The 22,930-nt window shown below is 47.2% G+C and overlaps 1 protein-coding gene across 1 annotated transcript in view; it reads right to left on the reverse strand.

The window, feature by feature from the left end:
- Positions 1–22,930, reverse strand: part of RNF169 (ring finger protein 169) — a 169,858-nt gene that overhangs the window by 16,776 nt on the left and 130,152 nt on the right. Inside the window, 1 exon segment of the mRNA XM_085623844.1 lies at positions 5,388–5,484. Within this exon segment, the coding sequence (XP_085479970.1) occupies positions 5,388–5,484 (97 nt within the window).

Consider the following 22,930-nt stretch of genomic DNA (forward strand, 5'->3'; position numbering starts at 1 on the left):
AGTCTTTGGACCATATGTCTGAAGGCTTTCCTTTGTGCATGGGACATGAGCTTTGTCTAAGGTGTGAAGATTTAGGTGGTTTATTCATACAGCTAAGGCAAATGCTATTTGGGCAACTCCACCGGAGAAGACCACAGGTTGTTTATGAACATACATACCCATGACAGCAAACTTATCGAAGCGGTTAGGAACAAATAACTTACTTACTAACTCCTTTCCTGGTACAGACTAACTGTAAATGCTTCAGATGGTCCGTTTTTGCAAAGCCTTACCCTTTTTCGCTCCGGTGAACCAGATAAAGAGCTGAATGCCCGCCTGATGGTCTTTGGTGCGACCAATGTAGAGCGAGAGAGCTCTCTTCAGGTCCAAGCTCCTCCTTGGAAGAATGAGGTGGAGCAAAATATTTATTTAGAGTCATGCTCTGGCCGACATGAAAGGGAGTGACAACCTTCGGTAGAGGCTCAAGGTTCAATGAGCCTGCCTGGGGTTGCACGACCACGAAGATGTCCTGGCGCTCAAGGTGAGGAGCCTCATGGCACAGGGTCCACAAACACGCCCGCCCTATTTTTTGCAATATCACTTGCTGGTGGTTTTGTCCATGAACACCTGAACCAGGCTTCTCTTCATGGACAGAAGGAAGGCCAAGTAGATCAATCTCCGCTCTAGAAAGAGGATAGGAGCTGTCATTCCACCAGGGATCAGAGTCCTCTCATCTCCACCTCTACCAGGTGGTCACCCAATCCAGAAGTGATGCATTGTTCACCAATGTCAGCTCTGAGTGGGGAACAGAGAGGGGTCTGCTAAGGACACAATCGCAATCTGTTAGCCACCACTGCAGATCTTGTGCAGTTTCCTCTGAAATTTGGACCAGTTCGGAGAGAGTCCCTTGCTGTTGTGGCCAATAGGACTTCAAATTCTACTTCAGAACTTGCACATGCTATCTGATGCACTGCACAAGGAGGATGATGTAGGAGGCCATCGGACCCAGTAGCTTCAGAGCCAGTCTCAGTAAAATCCATGATTGAGGTTGAAAAACTGGGATAAGACCACAAATATCCTGGATTCTCCACTCACAAGGATAGGTGCAGAATTCCACTGTATCCGGAATGACTCCGATGAAAGGGACCATCGGAGAAGTCAGGTGTGACTTCGGCATATTGATAGGTAACCCCAAACGAGTGAATGATCTGTCGTAGTTTGGAGGTGGGTGACTGGGTGAGCCCGCCTTCAGCAGACATAGGGTGAAACAGTTAATAGATAAGAAAAACTAAGCATTTTACCTTTGTACCACCGATAGTGGAAATTTTTCAACTAATCTCCAGGTTAAACTCCGAGCCAACAAATGCACTGTCTACGTGCTAGGCCATGGATCCTAAAGGATAAGCTTTCTGTTGCATATATTTCTACCACGCCCATGTCCGAAACATGCTTCACCAGGAAGGACCCCTTCAGAAGCGTCCGAGGTCAACACACAGAGGCTGATTTGCAGCTGAGAAATGTCAGCAAGCCTGGTGTTCACAGACAGCAGTACGCATATAAGAAGCAGGATAGCACGTCCTTGGCACAGTTTGCAGAGGTCTGGTTATTAGAATATCAGTACTGCTAACATTGAACACCCGGGTGCAGTGCAAAACAAGGGGCAAGGCATTCAGGGCTACTCGCCTGTAATCCTAGTTCTCCTCCAGAAGACTCCTCATTTAATTTATAAGTGGTCAATGCACTATAACAAAAAAGGTAAAATTATTTTCTTTTACAAAAAAAATAAATGAAATGCCCTCAAACAAAAAATAAAAAAATAAAAATTACTGAAGATAGCGGCCAGGAAAGTTTTGCATACACCATTTAAAAATGGCTAGCAAGGCAATAGTGCAAGTCATTTTCATGGCAGTTGCTGGAGTCCTGTACATGTAACTGCCAATGAGCCCATGCGCCAGCTTTCCTTCTCTGGTGGGAGGGGATGATGTTGCATCTGAGAGATTTTTTCTTGCTGCTGATTAGGCCAAGGTGAAATGCTAATTATGCAGGTGAAATTTGCGACTCAAAAAATTGCACATTACGCCATTCTGCTTACATTGTTTTTAATCAGCTCCTGAATATTGTGAGATAACAGCAGCTGGCTTGTTAGAGTACAAAATGTCTTTCTGAATTACATTTTCTATCAGAACCAGTCTCCTGCTGATATTGAGAGACTTTAATTCGAGGTGCACGCTCTGGTAAACAAAAGTGACGCTATATACAGGCAAGTCACATTTCGCTACGAAAACTATTTCTCAAAATTCTGATAGAATTAAGAGATTTCGCCTAAGCCTGGGCAAAGCACTATGCTACGTTCGCGCTACTTCGCACTACGCGAATTGCACGTAGCACAGTGCGAACACGCGTAGCGTTGCGTAGTTCTGCGGTCATTTTTTGCTTGCTCGCGGTCCTCAACGTCAAGTTGGCGACCACGAGCAAGCAAAATGACATCCTGGCGAGACTTTTTCCTTGTTCGCGATCAGCAACATCAAGTTGGCGATCGCGAGCATGGAAAATAAACCTCCCGGCGAGATTCCCAACGCGAGGAGGTCAGGTTTCTCATTGCGAGTGGTCGCGTATGCTCGCGACCGCTCGCGATGAGAAACTACCAGTTCGCGTTGAGAAAGCTGCAGCTCGAGTAAAAATCTACTCGAGCAGCAGCAAACTACAGCTCGCACTGTGCAAGATGCCATTTTCAATGATTACACAGTGCCGGTTGCTTGTCCGCACTGTGCAATCATTGAAAACGACATCTGGCACAGTGCGAACAAGGTACTATGCAGTTTGCGAAGTGCTACGCGTAGCTCGCGTAGTGCGAACTGCAATTTGCATAGGGTTAATTTCGCCCAGCCTTACCACTGGCAAAATAACAGCCTGGCAGTCGATATGCTTTAAGAAAATGTGGATCCTGGTCAGGAGGCTTATATTTCTTTAAAACAGGAGCAAGAACTGATGCAGCCAGCATTTGTTAAAATAATTGCATCACTGGTTTAAGGAGACCAGGTCCAAAAGGAACAAGGGGTCTAGATGCAGACTGATAAAGGAAGTCTTGAATATCTCTTTAGTTGAGGACTTGAGCAGGCATAGGGACATTAAGCTTTGCTGATTCTCATTCTAGAACCTCAATGAAGGTTGTGATGTCATCCACTGGTGGCATCTGAGAAGGAGAGTCCCTGGCAGCAGGTAAGTAGTCTCCGATAAAGTAGAAGAAAGTGTTCGAACAGAACAAGATTGGCTAGGAGTTCTGGACCTCTGTCTGGAATAATGAGAATGATAATGCTGCTTAAGGAAATCTAGTTCTACTAAAAGGACTCCTTTGGCACCCAGTAGGAAATGCAGGAGCAGGCTGTGTAGTGCTGGTGTAGCTGGTGGAAATGCTGTTGGTAAATACACTTGCAGTGAAACTGAAGAGTAAAATAAGCGATGTGGAGACGCTGGACCTCTTGGGGAAGAAGTCACCGAAAGATGTACAGCAGGGGATACATTCAGAGATGGCGAATAGCCAGTTTAAAAACAATTCTCCAACATCTCAAGGAGTCTCCATTTCGTATATTACCCCACTAAGCAAAGAGGTGCATTTTGCTAGACCTCAGTACATATTGGTACTTCAACACGGATGCCATATTTGACAGCAATGAACATAGAACTATGGAATGCAGAGAAGCGACGCAATGGCGCACCTGATTGAAAGGTGAGCATGCCAATACTGTGCGGTCTTGGGAAAACAGTAAAGACTTCTCTTTTCGCAGGTGGGACTTCCCTCATGCATTTCTATTCTACAATCTTGCTTCTGGGAGTCTTTGATGACAGTAGACCACGGAATGACTGAAGGGGCTTCTTCTCCATGCCCTTCAGACCTCCCTTATCAGGCTCCTGGCACCTGTGGTTAGTCTTACAACAAGTCATGAAGCCGAATTCTTTGCCTGTCCTTACGAGTATTTCTGGACATTTTCTGGCAGTGCGGGCAAGTGTCGGGTCAATGATCTCAGGTAGTCAAACTATGCACAGGTTGTGAGGAACAGAGGATGCTATTTTCCCAGCCACAGGAAGAGTATTTGCTAAAAAAACAAAAAGATAGCATTCGGAGGAAAAATAAAAAAATTCTCACCATAACAAAGTAACCAAAACCTTACACTGAAATATTTTCTGAAAGGTTTGGAAAAGTTTCAAAAGCAGAAAAAAGGCAAAAAAAAATTATAAGCCAGAGTTCAATGCCCCAATATCCTGTCACCAGGATCGAGAAAAATAAAACAGACCTGCCGAAGGGATACGGCAGACAGATTCCCTTAAAGGTGTAGTGTATGCCCTTCTGTCTGTTTTCTGCAGCCTGTCCACATTGCTCTGGTTGCCTTTTCTAATTTGCTTCCGAAAAAGGTTTGTGAAAGATTTTCCTGGTCACAGTCTTCATTTCACTGGCATTTTAAAACTGAATTTGAATTGTTTAAAAAAAATTGAAAATTAACAGTTTGATAAATCTAGACTTTTAAATTAACTTTACAGAATTTTTTAATTGGGATTTTCTACGGAAAAGAAGTGGGAAGGGGTTTGTGCCTGTATTTCTTATTTTAGAGTACTCCAGGATTAAGCACATGGAGGGGCAATTCAAAGGTTATGACTCTTAATAAGGATTCCACGGAGAATAGGAATTTAGCTCTACAATATTTTATAGTCTGTCCTATAGTATTTGTATATAGAAATAAAGCTCCCCAACAGTTATTTTTTAATTGAATAGGTTATGAAGCAGGCAAATTACTGTCATGGCGCTAGGCTTCATGCTAGAGAGAACTCCAACACAAAGGCTAGCTGTCCAATAGTGACTAATACAAATGTGGGAAGGGGAACACTGCTCACATGAAAGCAGAGTTACAGATATTTGCAGGTTAAAACAAGAAGACCCCATTACTTTGTTAAAGTACTAAAATTGCAGACGTGTGGCGGACAAAATTAAGCAATACGTTTCCACAGAGAGGAATAGCAACTATTTAGGATGGAATGTAGCCTTATGGGAACCTGGGCGATTACAACCATTTAATTAACTATGCTACTTTTCCATTAACAGCAAAACAGGGTTTGTGTTTATTATTTTACTCTTAAGATTCACTGATGATTAATAAAAAAAAATCACCTCAATAGCTGGATTTAAACTTGAATTAAAACAGAACTGCTTACTGATATTCTTTGAGGCAATTGGAATGCATGTGCAATAATTTAAATTTAGTATGAACAGTACTGTGTAGAAAATAATCAGCATTGCAAACTGTTTATTTACCTCATACCAGCCCACAAGTTAGTGGTGCAGTACAATAGGTCTACAGTTGCAATCCTGATGCACTGGAATTTAATGTAGGACTAATGTGGGTAGGCACCGTTACCTTTGTTTTACTGCCCTGCAAGGCCTTCCGCCGTCTTCTTGATCGGTCTTTCACAGCATCATCGCAGCTTTGACTTCTCTCTGCCTGGTTTTCATTCCTTCAAAGATATGTAAAATGTATAACCATTATGTGTGTGAAAATAGTTAACTTTCCAAAAACTACTCTTGACCTCGTATCTCACACTGTTCCAGATTGCACCAAGAAGGTAGTCTTACAGCCTCACTCCCATCATCCCTACAACAGAATTAAAACAAAGCACCCATACCTACTGTAAAGTTAATGCTATATGAAACCGGGTTGCCTCCTTGCTCTGCTGCTGTTTTCCCGCACAATAGATCCGCTATGAATTTGGGTACGGCCGACAATGCAGGTCTGAGGGTTAAAGAGTGGATCCACAACCCACTTTGTCCTAATGTATGCAGATAATAGGCTCTCTTACTTCAGACAGAAATAGAGCTCGGTGTGGGTCCTACTGGAGGACCTGGAGCATTTTGGGACTGGATCAGACTTAAGGATTTCGCATAAGAGCTACGTCCTGAGCAGGGAAAACAGTGGGGCTTGGAATGCTTTAGGTACTTGAAGTAAATGAAAAAGTGGTGGGAAGAATGAACAAGTGACTTACCTTCAGTAATGACTTTTCTGATTGAGACTATCTAGACGCAGATTCCTTAGCATAGAACTATCTCCAGGAGTCAGAGTGGATTTGGAAATATTTTCGTAAGCAGTCCCTCTGCGTACCAATAGGTAGCATCAGTTGGCTCAGCGTGGCGGTCGTCGCCTGTGCTGGAAGTGACTTGCGCGGTGCCTATATAGGTACCTCCCCAGCACAATGACGTCAGTTTCTTTATGCAACTTTCCATGCCAGGAGCAGGGAGCCACGAACACTGACAACTGGTGTGGAAAACTAGGGCCCTGAAATAGAAACAGCCCTGGCCCTAGAAATCCGTTCACAGAGGAGAAAGGATAGGTGGGTCAGTAAGGAATCTGGCTACATAGTCTCTCTACCTGATAACGTATCACCCAAGGTAAGCAACTTGTTGATCTGATAGAGCATTCTTGCAGCAGATTCCTTAACTTGGAATAGATACACAAGCAATACCTCCCCAAAGGTGAGTTTGTGAAACGATTTTACACCAGTAAGTCCTGTAGGAACGAACATGCAAAGTGCCCATCCCAACTGACCCGACTGTCCAGGCAGTAATTCTTCATAAATGTGTGAAAATTGGACCATGCTGCTGCCTGGCATTTATCAAGGACTGGAATTCCTCATACCAACGCAGTGGTCGCAGTCTTAGCTCTCGTGGAATGAGCACAAAAACCCTCAGAGTGTAGCTTCTTGGCCAATACGTAGCAGAACCTAAAGCAGAGCACGCACCATCAGGATATGGTCCGCTTCAGCACAGCCTTTCCCTGCTTCGCTCTGACATACCCTAGGCATGCTGTAGGGTGAAGGAGGAAACGTGTTGCAAGCCTTTCAAAAACCTATGTCCAATAGAGGATTTGAAGAGGGATGGCTGGTCAAACAACTGCAGAAAGGCTGAGATGGCTGAAAGATGGGCCTTTTAGGTGCCCAGAGCAGAGCCCTTGCTGGGCAAGGAAAAGTATGAAGAGAAGGACCTGAAAGAGGGTAGTAGAAATAGGGTCAACCCATTTCTCTGCACACCATGCCATAAACTTGCCCCAACAGAAGGTGTATACCGTTTTGGTGGAGGGATGCCTGGCTGCAAAGATAACTTTGCCGTCATTGGGCAGAAGGTCGAAAGCCGTCAACTGTAACTGCTCAATTTCCACGCATGAAGGCGGAGCGATGACAGGTTCGGGTGGAGAACCCTCTCCTGCTGCTGCGACAGAAGGTCCTCCCAAAGCGGCAGTCTGATCGGAGGACAGATATACATCCTGAACAGCTTGGGTACCAAACTTTCAGAGCCCAGTCCGGAACAAAAGGATGACTTGGGTCTTGTTGTTTCTGATCTTCTGGAGAACTCTGGGCAGGAGTAGTATGGGCAGAAAAGCGTACAGGGGACCTGAGCTCTACTTGAGACAAAAAGCGTCACCGAGCGAGAGCCGCTATGAAAACCACAGGGCGCAGACCTGCTGACATTTTGCTTTTTTTGGGGTGGGGAACAGATCTAACAAAGGCTACCCCACTTCTGAAACAGACCTTGCAACACCTCAGGATGGACACGCCACTCGTGATCCACAGGTAACTTCAGGTCAGTTTGTTCACCCTGGCGTACAGCAAGCCCGCCAAGTGCTGTACCACCGGATATACGCCCTGACGTTCCAGCCATGACCAGAGACGCAAGGTCTCTTGTCAAAGGGTCCACGACGACACTGCACCCTGTTTGTTGCAGAACCACATGGCGGTTGTGTTGTCCGTGAACACTTGTACTAGCCGTCCCTTGAAGGAAAGAAGAAATGCTTTTAATGCCAGACAGATTGCCTGGAGCTCCAGAAGGTTGATGTGGAGTTCAGATTATGCCAGAGACCGGAGGCCTCGGACCTCTACTTCTCCCAGGTAGCCGCCCCATCTCAGGAGTGACCCATCTATCACCACTGTGAGATATGGTTGGGGAAGGGAGAGGGGCAGGCGCTGACTCAATCGCAGTTCATTAATGACCCCCGCAGATCACTTGCAGTTCCCTCCGAGATCTGGACCATGTCGGAGAGACTACTCTGATGCTGCGTCCACTGGAACTGCGGGTCCCACTGCATGGCCCGCATATGCCAAAAGAACTATCGATGGACAGAATGCAGAACAATATCATACATTCACCCCAGTACAGAGATCTGGGCCTAAATCCATCGTTTTTTGCTCACCATGCCATTCCAGTTCGGATCCAGCCATATGCAAGTCAGTCTTGACCCTGTGCCCAATGGGAACAGTCTAGCCCGAACTGCCAGGCCAGGTCCTCCCTGGACTGGAAACAAGCACCCTAGGACCGGTTTCGCGGTTTCACCCCTCTTCAGCCAGGATAGCTTGATTCCAGTGGCACGGAGAGCACGGGACTCAGGTCTGAGCATACCCGTCCCACTCGGGGTGACAAATGCAAAAAGAACTATTGCTGGCCAGAATGCAGAACAATGTCATACATTAACCCCAGTACAGAGATCTGGGCCTAAATCCATCGTTTTTTGCTCACCATGCCCTTCCAGTTTGGACCCAGCCATATGCAAATCAGTCTAGACCTGGTGCCTCATGGAAACAGTCCAGCCCGAACTGCCAAGCCAGGTCCTCCCTGGACTGGAAACAAGCATCCTAGGACCGGTTTCGGTTGTTTTTGCATTTGAGCCCGCATATGCCAGCAGGCATGTGTCACAAGCAGGATGCAAGAGACCTTGAGTCCCAGCAGCCTCAGAGTCTGTCTCACCGAAATCAAGGATAGAGGCTGGAACATCGAAATCACAGTCTGAATATCCTGGACTCGCCGTTCTGGAGGATATGCCCAAAACCTCAAAAGAGACAAAATGTCAAAAACGGTCAGTCAAAAAATGACCGGAAATCTGCACTGACTGGCACGGAAAGAAAATAAGGGACGTCCGTGCGCTAGGGTGGCACCTATAAAGGCATCACGCACATCACTTCCAGTACTAACTATGCTACGCGGAGCCGATTAACGCTATCTACCCACGTGCAGGGGTACTGCTAAAAAAAAAAAATTATGGATCCAGTCTGATGCCTGGAGATGATTCTAAGGTAATGTATCTGCAGCTAGAAGTCTATCAGACGCATGAATTCATCTGAGCCACTGGTAATTACTCGGACCACAAACCCGGTCCCTCATTTTGCCAACCCTGTAACTTCAGCCATTTGCACATCAGCCTTGGTCCTGCACCAACAGACCAGTCAAGCTTCAACTGCCAAGCTAGGTTCTCTCTAAGCAGGAACACATGCAACCTTAGATTGGTCTCGAACTATGTGGGCTTCTTCAGTCTGGTGCAGCTTGGGTTCCAGCAGCAGTAAGCACGAGACTCATGTCTTGGCACTCCGGTTATGCATATGGTCAGAACATTCAGTGTAATGGTAGATCATTGGGCAAGAGTATGATCCAAATTGCACCCTGTAACTGGTACATTGCCAAAACGAATATTCCAGCAAAGAGGCACAGCTCCCAAACCTAAAAGGGGTAAGCTGATATACAGGTTTACCATCCTGGGTTTCGTGTAAGTGAAACACCACATCGTTGTGAACTGGCTGTAGCCCAGGGGCCAAACTATTCAGGCCTTGGAGAAAGACTTGACTGAAGGAATTAGCTTAGGAAAGTCGCATCATCGCCTCTAAGCATGAGAAGGTGGTGATGTAACGGTTGTGGGATCCAATTAATGTATCAGTACCAAAGCGGAGTGATTAATGGGGGGAAGTCCTGAGCTATTAGACTATGGGGTTATGAGTGGGAGTCGCTTTCTTAGTCAAAGTATTTAGGGGTGCAAAGAGCAGGGTTGTAGAAGCGAAACATGGGAATGGGAATCTAAAGAGGAAATTAAATATATATATATATACATACATACACACACACACACACACAATTATTGAGAGAGAGAGCGCAAATTCTAGCTATCATTTATCGCTATCAAACCAAGTATGAGCAAGTTTTGATGTATGATCAGCACCTTTTATCTACACAATGAAATTCCATCCAGGTGCAATTTGGAGCAGCATCCGTTATCAAATCAAGCCACAAGCCATTCATGCCTAGTGGGACTCATAAGGGTGAAATATCCACTCTTACAATTTGTAGTAGGAAACGCAACAAGTGTGATATTACCGAGTGCCATAATCGGAGTACGCTGTGGGCAGAAAGTGGCAACTGAAGTAGCTAAGGCGAATATTAAACTCTGCATAGTGCCAGTAAGTAGGGTTTCTGGTAGGCAATGTTTTAGTAACAATCTAAACAGCCCATTAGATTCAGATCTTAGTTTTGTCTAAAACCATTACAATATATATTATTTTTAAACTGTACATTTGAAGGAGAAAATAGTCTAATTGCAACATCTTGTAAATAGATGGAACGTTAGGCTCAGGGAACCAGAAAATATTACAGAGATACAAAGAATAATTTGGAGTCACACAATTTTAACTGTAGCAAGCTCTAAAATCCACCATTATAAATGTACAGAAGCTGAATATTTCACACAAAGAGGTTACAACAGGGGGATGCAGCACTGACTGGATATTTTCTTAAGTAAGATTACTGAAGCAAGTACCACACAGTTTTGTTACCTGTACCCCAATACAGATTTACTGAAAGCCGGTATTTCAAGAGCGTGGTAAACTTGAAGGTATTACTGTTTCCCTCTGCCAAAAGAGGATACAGTTAGCCTTCTGCACAGCTGCCACACGGAGATATTTTAAAATAGTATTTGTAGCAATTATTTGGGCTAGATTACAGATTGCTAAATTATGGCTTTGTAGAAATCCACTCCCAGTCAGGGAATGGTGGCATCAATGTATAGAATTATGTGTGTTGGAATTATCAGTCATACAACATAGCAATGCTCGTCATCATTTAAGGACAGACTGGGACCTACTAATTTCTTAAATACAAGGGTTTTCCAAATGAAATTTTCATTCTTTTTGCCAATTAATATTTCAGAGGTATGTTTAATTCTACATTTTAAATCTGTGTATATTTGAATATATCGAATAAACTAGTCACTTAATTTTTTCTGTATTGTATACTTCTATCGCATAAACAAATAAGTGGAAACGTTAGTGGTGATTCCTCCAAAAGGGAGTTTGGGGCATTGAGCAATGGCGAGGCAGGTTAAACTGACATGCGTTGCTGCCATTAGTGTTAGCAGAATAACCGTACAGTACCAAACAACCAATGCAAGAGAGTGGCACACCTATTTTGCAAACACGTAGATAGAGTTGAGTCGGAAGCAGAGATTCTCTCAGTCATCCCCTGTCAAAACTAGCAATAATGATTTGTGCTCAAAAGCTATTGCCCCGAGTTGGGCAGAGCTGAACCCTAAAAGCTTGAATCCAGCTAGCATGCGGAGGCTCAGCCAATGAGGGAACGAAATTGTGAGTTGAATAAAAGCGAGCATGTGAGTCAACCATGCTCCCCACACGCCCAGCAAATCAGACATTCTCAGTCCGTCCGAGGGTTAACATTTTGACCTACCAGGGCCAAGACGGGAGAAAACTGCAGTTCTAACTTTTGAACTTGGGAAGGCCTAGTACCAAGCCACATGGCTAGGCAGGGACAGAGCAGTCCATACCACATGCTCGAACTCAACATGTGGCTATATCCAAAAGAAGCACAGCACAGCAAAGTGATCAAGCAGAGCCTGTCATTTTATAATTAAGTAGGAGGGGAAAATGCGTTACGTTTATTTTTGGAATGAATATGTGCGAGTGTGGATGGAGGAGAATTGAGGGGGGTGTGAGGAGGGAGGATTACTGTCATGACAGTGTTGACATATTGTGGACCATCTTAGTATAAAGGTGACCAACCCTATTGTTACTGTAATCCCAGACAGAACAGCGTTTCCTTTTGCTTCAAGAGGCCGTTGTTGACATGCTAAGACTCTTTAGCCTAACGTTGGCCATTTTAAGTGGTTATGCATGGCATAATGGCAGGCACATTGGCATATTGGGGCCATTCTAACTAATTACATGCCCTGCATAGGGTATTCATTTTTGGTTAACTGGCGGCTAAATGTGGTTTAGGGTAGGCACATACGTGGTGCCTGGGCAGGTCAAGCAGACCCAGCGAAATTGTAAAAGCACATTCAAAGTATGGTCCCAAAGAAAAAGAGCCTCTGTGAAGGAGTCTGGTGCGACTTCTGCATGTTGATAGTGAATCCCAACAATGTCAGGAGATGACAGTCATCTGGAGGTAGTCCAATACTGACTGTGGTGAGCATGCCTTCTACAGTCAGTCATCAGCTAGGGGAAGATTGGTACACTCAACCTCTGAAGGTATGTTGAGACCATCACTTTCGTGAACATTTTAGGGGAACTGATGAGGCTGAAAATGCTCATGGCCCAACTTGAACCGCAAGTAGCACCTGTAGGTCTGCAGAATCGGAACATGGAAATAAGTGTCCTGCAAACTTTATGCTCCCATCCAAATCCTCAGGATCCAGGGCATATAGAGTCTGAGCCAGAGTGAGCATCCTGAATTTGTCCTTCTGCAGGAAGAAATCGAGAGGTCAGTGATCTAAAAATAGGACTAAGCAACTGCTTTTTCAGCACTACAAAAATAACTAGAGTAGTATTCAGTTCCAATTTTCGAGGCTGTGACTCTTCATAGCTCCTTTCACCAAAACAGCCGGAACTTCTAGCAGCAAAATGGAACTTGATCCTCTGAAAATCTCTCTGATGTTGGTGGAACATGTCATGAGTTGGGAAAGAAGGGCAGGTCAACTATCCACAGGACCCATCAGTTAGATGTTCTGGCCTGCTGCCCCGGGAGAAAATGACCCATTTTGTCTCCCACAGGTTGGATGTATGCCGCTAAGAGCAAACTAAAGCAACTTGGAGGCTGCAGCTAGACGGAGGGGCATCGCTAGGCAGTTTGCTGTCCGTGCATGCGTGAACGCGGTCGGATGAATCCCGGACCCTGAAAGGGCTGTGGTGCCTTTCACTGGGGTGGTGGGTCTTGCAATTGCCTACATGCACAAGCTCTGGCAATGCATAGAAAGGGACGAAACTGTGGAGGCAACTTCCTTCTGGTTGTGGACGAACCGAGGAGGAGTGCTGTAGCTTCAGGGCAGAATCGGTCTTCACGGCAAACAGGAGAGAGCCCTCAAAAGGAATATCCATGAGTGATGTTTGAACGTCATCTTAAAAAACAACGGTGGATCTCATCCATAGGTGGTGCCAGAGCACCCCACTAATCCTAACTTCTTTGTCCACACATTCTGTCGTGTCCAGCCCGACGTATTTGACCACGTCCTCGTCATGCTGAACTGTCTGCTCCAGATTGGCACTAAATTCCTACAGGACCGCTGGCAACATCTCTGCAACCATGCCCCATAATGCGTGGTAGTGCATATCAGCAAGCAGCATCACCGACTAATTGAATAGCCAGGCTAGCAGAGGAGAACACACTTTGCCCAAATGCCTCAATTCTATTCAGCTCTCTATTTGGTGGGGTGTAGGGAATGATTTTGTGTTAATCCTGCCAGTGGATGCATGAATTACCAGGCTTTCAGAAGTAGAGTGTTATGTCTAAAATGTCACCTGGAACAGGTTGATGTATCATGCTATAGCTCTATTTACAGGTGGTCAGGAACAAGGTTTAGTTCAAGTGCCCATGAGCGTGTCAGACAGGGATTTATTGAATGGCAGCATTGGTGTGGACGATGTCTGCTCACACTGCAAAGCTTACGTGAGAAAATTAGTTTTCACATCAACAAAAGGCAACTTGTCAGGATGTCAGCTGCTTGTTCCGTTGAAAGACCAGTGAAAGAACCCAGCCCTGTGTCTGAGGAAGTGTCCTAGTTATTGGCCTGTTTAAGGTCCAAATAGAAATTATATTGTGGGGGAAATGTATCCCAATCATCTTCACAAATGGTTGGTTGGCTTTGGTCTGATTCTGAAGAACAAGTTACTTACCTTCGGTAACACTTTTTCTGGTGGATACAGTATCTGCCTGTGGATTACTCACCTTTTGAATATCCCTTTTCCTAGCTCTCCACGCTGACAAGGTCATCACAATGCCACGGCTCCGCTCGCAACTCAGCAGTACGTCACCGGAGCTATAAGAGAGCCTCATCGGCGTGATGACGTCAGTTCCAACCATTTTATCCGTGCCTCCGAGGCGAACAGGTGGACCAACAACAGATTCAAAGTATACACAGTACACAATATTCATACAAATACACACATTGTAAAATTAAGAAGGAAAGCCAAAGAACCAAAGCATTTCCTATAAACCACACAAAGGCAGATAGACGAGGCAATGCAAAACAAACATTAAACAATGCCACTTAAGGTATACAAAGGTGGACATCGGGCAGGAGGGTGGACAGTGAGGAATCCACAGGCAGATACTGTATCCACCAGAAAAAGTGTTACCGAAGGTAAGTAATTTGTTCTTCTGATTGATACATCTGCCTGTGGATTACTTACCTTTTGAATAGAATCCCACTGCAGTACCACTCCCAGAGGAGGGTGTCCACCCTTCTATACCAAAAAATCCTGCAAGACAGAGCGCGCAAGGTGGCCCTCCCTCCTCATTTCGGAATCCAAGCAATAATGCTTCGCGAAAGTGTGGAGGGGGGCTCAAGTTGCAGCCTTACAAATGTCCACTACAGGAACACCTATGGCCAAAATGACCAAGTTGATGACTTGGCTCTGGTGGAATGAGCTCTAATACCTTCAGGCGGTTCCTTACCAGCCAGGGCGTAGCAGATCTTGATGCACAAGATGATCCAGCTGGAAAGAGTGCGCATGTGCACAGCCTTGCCCTTCATGCGTCCAACGTAGCCCACAAAGAGCTGATTGTCCAATCGCAAGCCTTTAGTCCTATCCAAATAAAAGCTAACCGCTCTTTTATGATCCAGTACATCAATAGGGCGACCCAATATTCCCCAAGGAACTTTTAGGATCCAGGCGGTGAAGTCTCTCCTCCTCCTTGGAAGGGTGAGGGGAGGATAGAATACAGGAAGAGTAATGGACTGTCCTAGATGTAAGGGAGTAACCGCCTTAGGCAGAAAAGCAGCCCTGGTCCTGAGGACCATCCTTTCAGCATGAATGGTCAAAAACGGGGGTTTTGAACTGAGAGCCTGAAGCTCACTTACCCTCCTGGCTGAGGTAATAGCCACAAGAAAGACAGTTTTAAAAGACAGGAGTCTCAAAGGACAACTATGTAAAGGTTCAAACGGAGAACCCATCTAGAAAGTCAAAACAAGATTTAAATCCCATTGAGGCATAACAAAGGGAGAAGGCGGAAACCTATTGGTAAGATTCTTAATAAATCTCAAAACAATGGGAGATTTAAACAAAGACGGCTGATCCGGCAAACAAAGAAACGCCGATAAAGCCAACAAATAGCCCTTAACAGTGGCCACAGCACAACCCTGCTGGGCCAAGAACAGCGAAAACTGAATAATATCTGACAAGTGAGCCTTTAAAGAATCAATGGACCTCTCTCCACACCATCTGACACATCTAGACCTGGAGGATATAAATACACTTAGTGGAGTGTCGCCTGGATGATAAAATAACATCCACCATATCTGGCGGGAGAGAGAAGGAACTCAGGTTGGCCAGTTCAATCTCCAGGCATGAAGGTGCAGGCTCTGGAGGTGGGGGTGTTACACCTCCCCCCGCGACTGCAAGAAGGTCTGCCCTGAAAGGGAGAAGGAGCGGAGGGTGCAATGAGAGATGGAAGTAGATCACATCCTTCTTGGCCAATCCGGAGAGATCAATATAACTTGGGCCCGGTCTTGGCGAATCTTCCTCAGAACCCGAGGAATCAAGGGTATGGGAGGAAACGCGTAACGGAGTTGCGAACTCCAATCCAAATGAAATGCGTCCCCCAGCACCCCCTGCATCGGATACTGGAGACTGCAGAAGCACGGGCAGTGCGAGCACTCGTGAGTGGCAAACAGGTCCAACGAGGAGACCCCCCACGTCTCAAAGATGTGATGGACCACTTCCGGATGAATCCGCCAATCGTGATCGGCCGAGTAATGCCGACTGAGACTGTCCGCACTAACATTCAGCACACCGGCTAGATGATTTGCAAACACACAAATTTGACGGCCCTGAGCCCAGGACCAGTGTCGCAGAGCCTCTCGACAGACGATACGACCCTACACTTCTCTGTTTGTTGATGTACCACATTGCGGTAGTGTTGTACGTCAGGACCTGAACCGACTGACCACGAAGGGAAGGAAGGAAAGCTTTTTGTGCCAAACGTATCGCCTGCAATTCCAGAAGGTTGATGTGAAGCAACCTTTCCTCTGGTGACCAAAGACATTTGACCTCGAGATCCCCCAGATGAGCACCCCACCTTAGAGTAGAGGCATCCGTGATCACTGTGGCCACCGGTCGAGGAAGCTGAAATGGTTTTTCTTTGGACAAGTTGCCTTCCACGCTCCACCAAGACAGTTCTGCTGCAGTGTCTCTGGAGATCCTGACTGTCTCCCTGAGATCCCCGTTGGTTGAAACCACTGCCTGCGGAGGCACTACTGGAGCGCCCCTATGTGCCAGCATGCATGGTTGACCAACAGAATGCAGGAGGCGAACAGACTGAGCAGGCAAAGGACCTTCAAGACTAACAACCGCTCCATTGTGAAACAAAGATAATTTCCTGAATGTCGAGAATACTTTGAGGAGGCGGAAAAGCTCAACACAGTAGTATCCAGTACCGCCCCAATGAACAGGTTGAGTTGAGAGGGCACCAGGTGAGAATGGGCACATTTATTGAAAAACCCAAGTTGAACAACAGCGGAGCTGTTACTCGCAGATGATGAAGCACCATCTCCGGCGACTACGCTTTGAGCAGCCAGTCGTCTAGATAAGGGGAAACTGGAACCCCCGACCTCCAGAGATAAGCTGCCACCGATGACATCGGGGCCCTGCTGGACACCGGCGAAACCTCGGCCCTCATCCACCTGGACCTATCAGCCGCCTTCGACACTGTGCCACCGCACCCTACGCACACGCCTCCACAACTCAGGGATCCGAAACAAGACTCTGGAATGGACCACCTCCTTCCTCTCCGGCAGAACTCAGAGTCTGCCTCCCCCCTTTCCCTTCCGAAGCCACCAAGATCATTTGTGGCATACCCCAAAGATCATCCCTCAGCCAGACTTTGTTCAACGTCTACATAGCACCGCTCGCCCATGTCGCCGGACTGCACGACCTCAACATCATCTTACGCCGACAACACCCAGCTGATCTTCCCCCTCACCGCCAAAACCAACCTCCACGAAGGAATGAAAGCAGTCGCCGAGTGGATGAAGAACAGCCGTCTGAAGCTGAACTCTGACAAGACGGAGGTCCTCATCCACGGCTCCATCCCCTCGGCCTGGGACGACTCCTGGTGGCCGACCGCACTGGGAGCAGCACCGACCACACACACAACCTGGGGTATATCCTCATCTCACTCTCCATGACCAAGCAAGTCAACGCTGTCTCGTCCTCCTGCTTCAACACCCTCCGCAAGATCTACAAGTGGATCACCACCGAAACAAGAAGAACGGTCACCCAGGCCCTCGTCAGCAACAGGCTGGACTACGGAAAAGCCATCTACGCAGGAGCCTTGGCCAAACTCCTGAAACAGCTACAACGCATACAGAACGCCTCTGCACGCTTGATCCTCGACATCCCTCACCACAGCCACATCCCACCCCAACCCGCAAGAGACCTGCACTGGCTTCCCGTCAACAAGAGATCACCTTCAAGCTCCTCACCCACGCACACAAGGGACTCCACAACACCGGACCCGCATACCTCAACAGACGAAACCTTCTACACCCCGAACCGCCAGCTCTCACAGGTGAGTAATGCGCTTTACAAATGTTCTGGTTGATTGACCACAGACATCACCTTTGTGAAGACTCGAGGTGCAGTGGTAATACCAAACAGGAGGACCGCAAACTGGTAGTGCTGCAGCCCTACCGTGAAACGGAGATACTTCCTGTGTGACTTCAGGATGGTGATGTGAAAATACGCATCCTGCAAAATCGATCGACACCATCCAGTCCTCTTGCTGCAGCGCCTGAAGAACCTAAGCAAGGGTCAGCATCTTGAATTTCTCCCGTTTGAGGTAAACATTCAAGACCCTGAGGTCCAGGATCGAACGTAACCTGCCATCATTTTTGGGGATCAGGAAATACCGGGAGTAGCATCCGTGACCCCTTTCCTGCTCCGGGACTACCTCTATCGCACCTTTTTGCAATAAGACAAGGACCTCCTTTGGGAGAAGAAATAAATGATCTTGCGAACAGAATCCTTGGCAAGGAGGGTAAGGAGGAGGGAATTCCCAAAAGGGAAGGGTGTACCCATTCTCTACAAGATTAAAAACCCAAAAGGTCCGAAGTGACCAATTTCCAATCCTGTAGAAAGTGGGACAGCCGACCCCTCCACAGGACCCACATGCTCCAGGATGGGGGATCTAGGGCTGCTTTCCTGCTTTACCAGTGGGAGTAGGGGAGGTAGAGGAGGAGAATTGACAGGTTGACCCTCGCGGGCAACCCCTGTTTTTCCCTCTGTAAGATTTGTAAAGAGGGTTTTGTCGCTGAGGCTGTCGCAGACTATGAAAGGAAGACCTTCCAAATCCTCGATACTTTTTATAACCAAACCGTCTTGATTGAGTTTGCAAACCTAAGGACTTAGCCGTGGCCTTGCTGTCCTTGAATCTCTGAAGAGCAGAGTCAGCCTTCTCTCCAAACAGTTTTGATCCATCAAACGGAAGGTCAAGGAGGGTAGCCTGCACATCTGGAGAAAACCCAGAGGATCTGAGCCAAGCCTGTCTCCTGGTAACAATGGAGGTTCTCATAACCCTGGCCACCGAATCAGCTGTGTCAAGACCAGACTGTATAACCGGACGAGCTGCAGCCTGTGCATCCGTCAGAACCTCCATAATATTACCACGTTCCTTGTCAGGCAGCTTGGGTGCCAATTGTTTAGCAGAATCCATCAGGGCGCGTACATATCTCCACAGCAGACGGTTAGCATTGGTTGACTAACGCCATGCTAGAAGAAGAAAATACTTTCTTGGCAGATTGCTCCAATTTATTTTAGAGTCCCTGTCGGCAGGAGCTTGAAGAAATGCACCTCTAGACTGTTTAGAACAGGACGCTTGTACCACTAAGCTTTCAGGGGACGGATGAGATGAAAGAATGGCAGAGTCTCCTGGAGCAGACCTGTGTTTCCTTGCCACAGATTTCGAAACAGCAGGAGCCGATAGAGGTTTACGCCACACTTCAAGGATAGGTCTCAGTTAAAGCCCCATTAAATGGCAACAGACGCTCAATTATCGAAGATGGAGAATGTAAAACCTCTGAGTAAATTTGGTTTGTACTCTGCTGTAGGCAATTGCAAGTCCAAAAGCTCTGCAGCCTTTCTAATGACTGTATGATAATGAGCCATCTCTTGAGATGGTGAGGCTCTTGAGGAAGAAAGCTCCCACTCCAGGGAGGTGTCCAGGCCACTAGCCTGTTGAAGACCCTCGAAATCGTCAACAGACTCCTCGATTGCCTTCTTCAACCTCCTCTCTTCAAAACTGTTCTTCCGCCAACAGTCTCTGTGCCTCTCTTCTCAAACGCAACTTCAGTTGCGGCGTCGGTGGCGCCGATAGCTCCGGAGCCGGCGTCGATGGAGGGTCTGATGCAGGAATCGGCACCGTACGAAGTAGCGAGAAAGGACCACCAGATGGCGCCGGGGACTGAGCATACGGCGTCGAAAACCTCAGTGCCGGAAACTGCCAAGACGGCGCCGTCGGCATAAAAGGCGCAAAGGTTGCCTGGTTATATTGTAGGGGCACGCCAAAATTGAAGGCATGCGGACCCACGGGACCCAAAGGTGCTCTGGAGTGGAAGGCCGCCTTGGCAAACACGCCATACATAGCATTTAAAAAATGCGTGGGATCTGAACCCGGTCCAGGAAATTGAGGATACGAAGCTGAGTCAGGAGCCACATGAGGAGCATCCGGCGCCGGAACAGCCGGATCCACAGGCAGAGCCACAGGCACAGTCTCATGCACAGGAGAAGGTTTGTCCTGAGCCGGTAAGCCCTCTGAAGCCGGAGAGCCCCTCGGCATCGGCGACCCCACCGGAGTACCTTTAGGTGAAGGAGAATGAACCGGAGTCGCCTGAGGAGATGGCGAAGGTGATGGAGACACAAAGTCCTTTCGTCGACGTCGAGGCGCTGGAGAAGGTGACCTCGAAGCCTCTCCCTTCGACTAACGACGCCGAGAGCCATGCCTTCTCTTCTTTTTGTGCTTACTGAACTTCGAAGCATGCAAGGTCAAAGACTTCGACCTTTTCTGTCCCCTCTTCCCCTTCGGTTTCATCTTGCAACAGCATGAACAACCCTCCACGTCATGGTCCGATGACAAACACCACAAACAGTCCTCATGGGGGTCAGTGATAGACATATGACCCGCACACTCTACAGGGCTTGAATACCGACTTTCTTGAAGTCGCCGTCGTGCAGCTACAGTTATAACTTGGAGAAATTACAAAGTAACTCGAAAACAGTATAGAGAGACCCAGAAAACCGTTACGCGTCGACAGCGCGGAGAAAAGAGAACTGACGTCATCACGCCGACGAGTCTTTCTTATGGCTCCGGTGACGTCATGCGGAGTCACGAGCGGAGCCGCGGCATTGTGATGACCTAGTCGGCGTGGTGAGCTAGGAAAAAGGTTTCCACGGAATGCTGGTGCAGGGGATATTCAAAAGGTGAGGAATCCACAGGCAGATGTATCCATCAGAAGTTTTGGAGTTGGAGCTGAACGCAAAACTAATTTAGTAGGCACAGACGGCCCACAGAAAAATCTGCCAGGGGTAACCAGGCTGGAGGCCTTGCGAATTTGTGGGGCTCGAAGGTGGGCCAGAGGAAGCCAGCAGGATGTCAAAGATGTGCAACATTGCTTAGTTGGAAACTGCAATCTGCTGCAACATCGCAGAGGATTCCAGAAATTTGGGGTGAATTCGGATCAACTACAGGGTCATCTCAGCTGGAGACGATCCTGCAGCTGGATCCAGGAGCAAGATTGAGGGGCACTTTGATGTCCTCGCCACTTCTCAGCTGGAGAGTGGCTGGACTGGGTGCGTCTAGCCTGGCCTTCTAACCTTTCTTCTTGGACTGAGACTTACTTGAAGATTTGGGCCGCAACAAAGACCTGTCACAAGAGCAGATTGAAAAATGGGAACATGTCTATGCTCCATACTTCAAGTGAGAATGGAGCTTACACAAGCCTACGGAGTTTGGCGGCATACAGCTTGGCCTTTGAATCTCGGATTACTTTTGGATAGATAATAGCACACTCCTCACACGACTTGCAGTCACGACCCAAACGCCAAAGTCATGTGTCATGGGGATCTGTAAATGACATCTCCTTCAAACAGTTCGTACCCTGTGATTTTAGAAGGGGACATGTTCCTTTGGATACTGAAAAAATTTGGAGAAAAAAAAATCTTGCAACTGAAGTTAGGAACTAGCTCCTGATCTGTTTAACAAAGGTGTAGAAAGAAAAGGAATGGACGTCAGCATTCTTGGATAGTGATTGGCTCCAGCCGTCAATTCTGTGGCAGAACGGAGTTGACATGAAGCGATATCACGCCACCTACTGGCATGCAGAGGCAATGCTGAAAACTCTTCCAGCTACTGTCTGGTGCCAGGAGATATTTTAAATGTGAGGAATATGCGATTATAAATATCAATCAGAAATATTAAATTCCTCCTTGTAAGACACCAGTCTCCTTACACGACAGTCTATGCTGCTGATGAGGGCACAGCTAATACGTTTTGGTGTGAGATAAATCACCCCCAGTTTCCCTTTTCAAGCAGTCTGTATGCCGCAATGGAAATCTGACATGTTCTGCAGCAGTAATGTCTCAAAAAGTTACCTTGTTAACGTGAATCTCAAGTTTGGTAGGTGCAATAACTAAAATGACAGCCATCTAGTCTAAAATCGGGTAGCAGATTTCAGCTATCAATACTGTGAACCTACTCTAAATTGAACGCCCGAAAGATTAATAATTGATCAGATTATTTTCATTTTGGACCGCTATACAGAGGGCCCATTTTCAAATCACACCCACTGGCAGTCTCCCTGAAAGAAATCTGTGCACGAGTTTCAAAGGGAACGCACAGAGTCCAAAAATGTGGAAATTGGTTTAAAGATTACATTAAAAATGTGTTAGTCGGTTTCTGGCAGACCGATCAAAGATGGGCACTTGAGAGAACACAATCCAGTTAGCTGCTGGGGGGCTGAAATACCTGGAGGTGTTCCTGTCGGAAGTGCTGGCTGTTTCCTGGGAGCGAAACCTGGCACCAGTATGGGAGCGGGTTCGCGCGGATCTCAAGACCTGGACTCGTATGCCCTTGACGCTGTATGGCAGGTCAGAAATGTTTAAGATGGTGGCGCTTCCTAGGCTGCTCTACCAGCTACAGAATCGCTCGTACCCGACCAAGCCTCGATGGTTCCGGCTGGTGAATTCTATGCTGGGAGTAGTTTTTGTGTGAGGGGGGGTAAAGTGCGCGTGGCCCTTTGAACATGCTTCCTGTCACCTTACTGCGGAGGTCTCTCGTCCTCGGACATCCTGTCATATTACCATGCCTCGCACCTCCTTGTCCTTAATGAGTGGTGGTACGGCGATAGGAGTGATCCGGCTTACGCACTGTAACTACTGCTCATGGGGTCCAATACATTGCATACCATCTTGTAGTCGGCGCCATTGCGCGGCAGGATGCCTTCGGCCACGCGGGTGGTTTTCCTGATATGGCGGCAGGCGTTGCGCCACATGGGTTGGTGGAATACCTTGACTGGGGAGACCCCCCTTTGGAACTATGGCCGTTTACCAGAGCTGGCGGCCCTACAGGGCTTCCGGGGATGGGATGATATTGGCA

The sequence above is a fragment of the Triturus cristatus genome, chromosome 8 (assembly GCF_964204655.1).
Source record: "Triturus cristatus chromosome 8, aTriCri1.1, whole genome shotgun sequence".
NCBI lineage: Eukaryota > Metazoa > Chordata > Amphibia > Caudata > Salamandridae > Triturus > Triturus cristatus.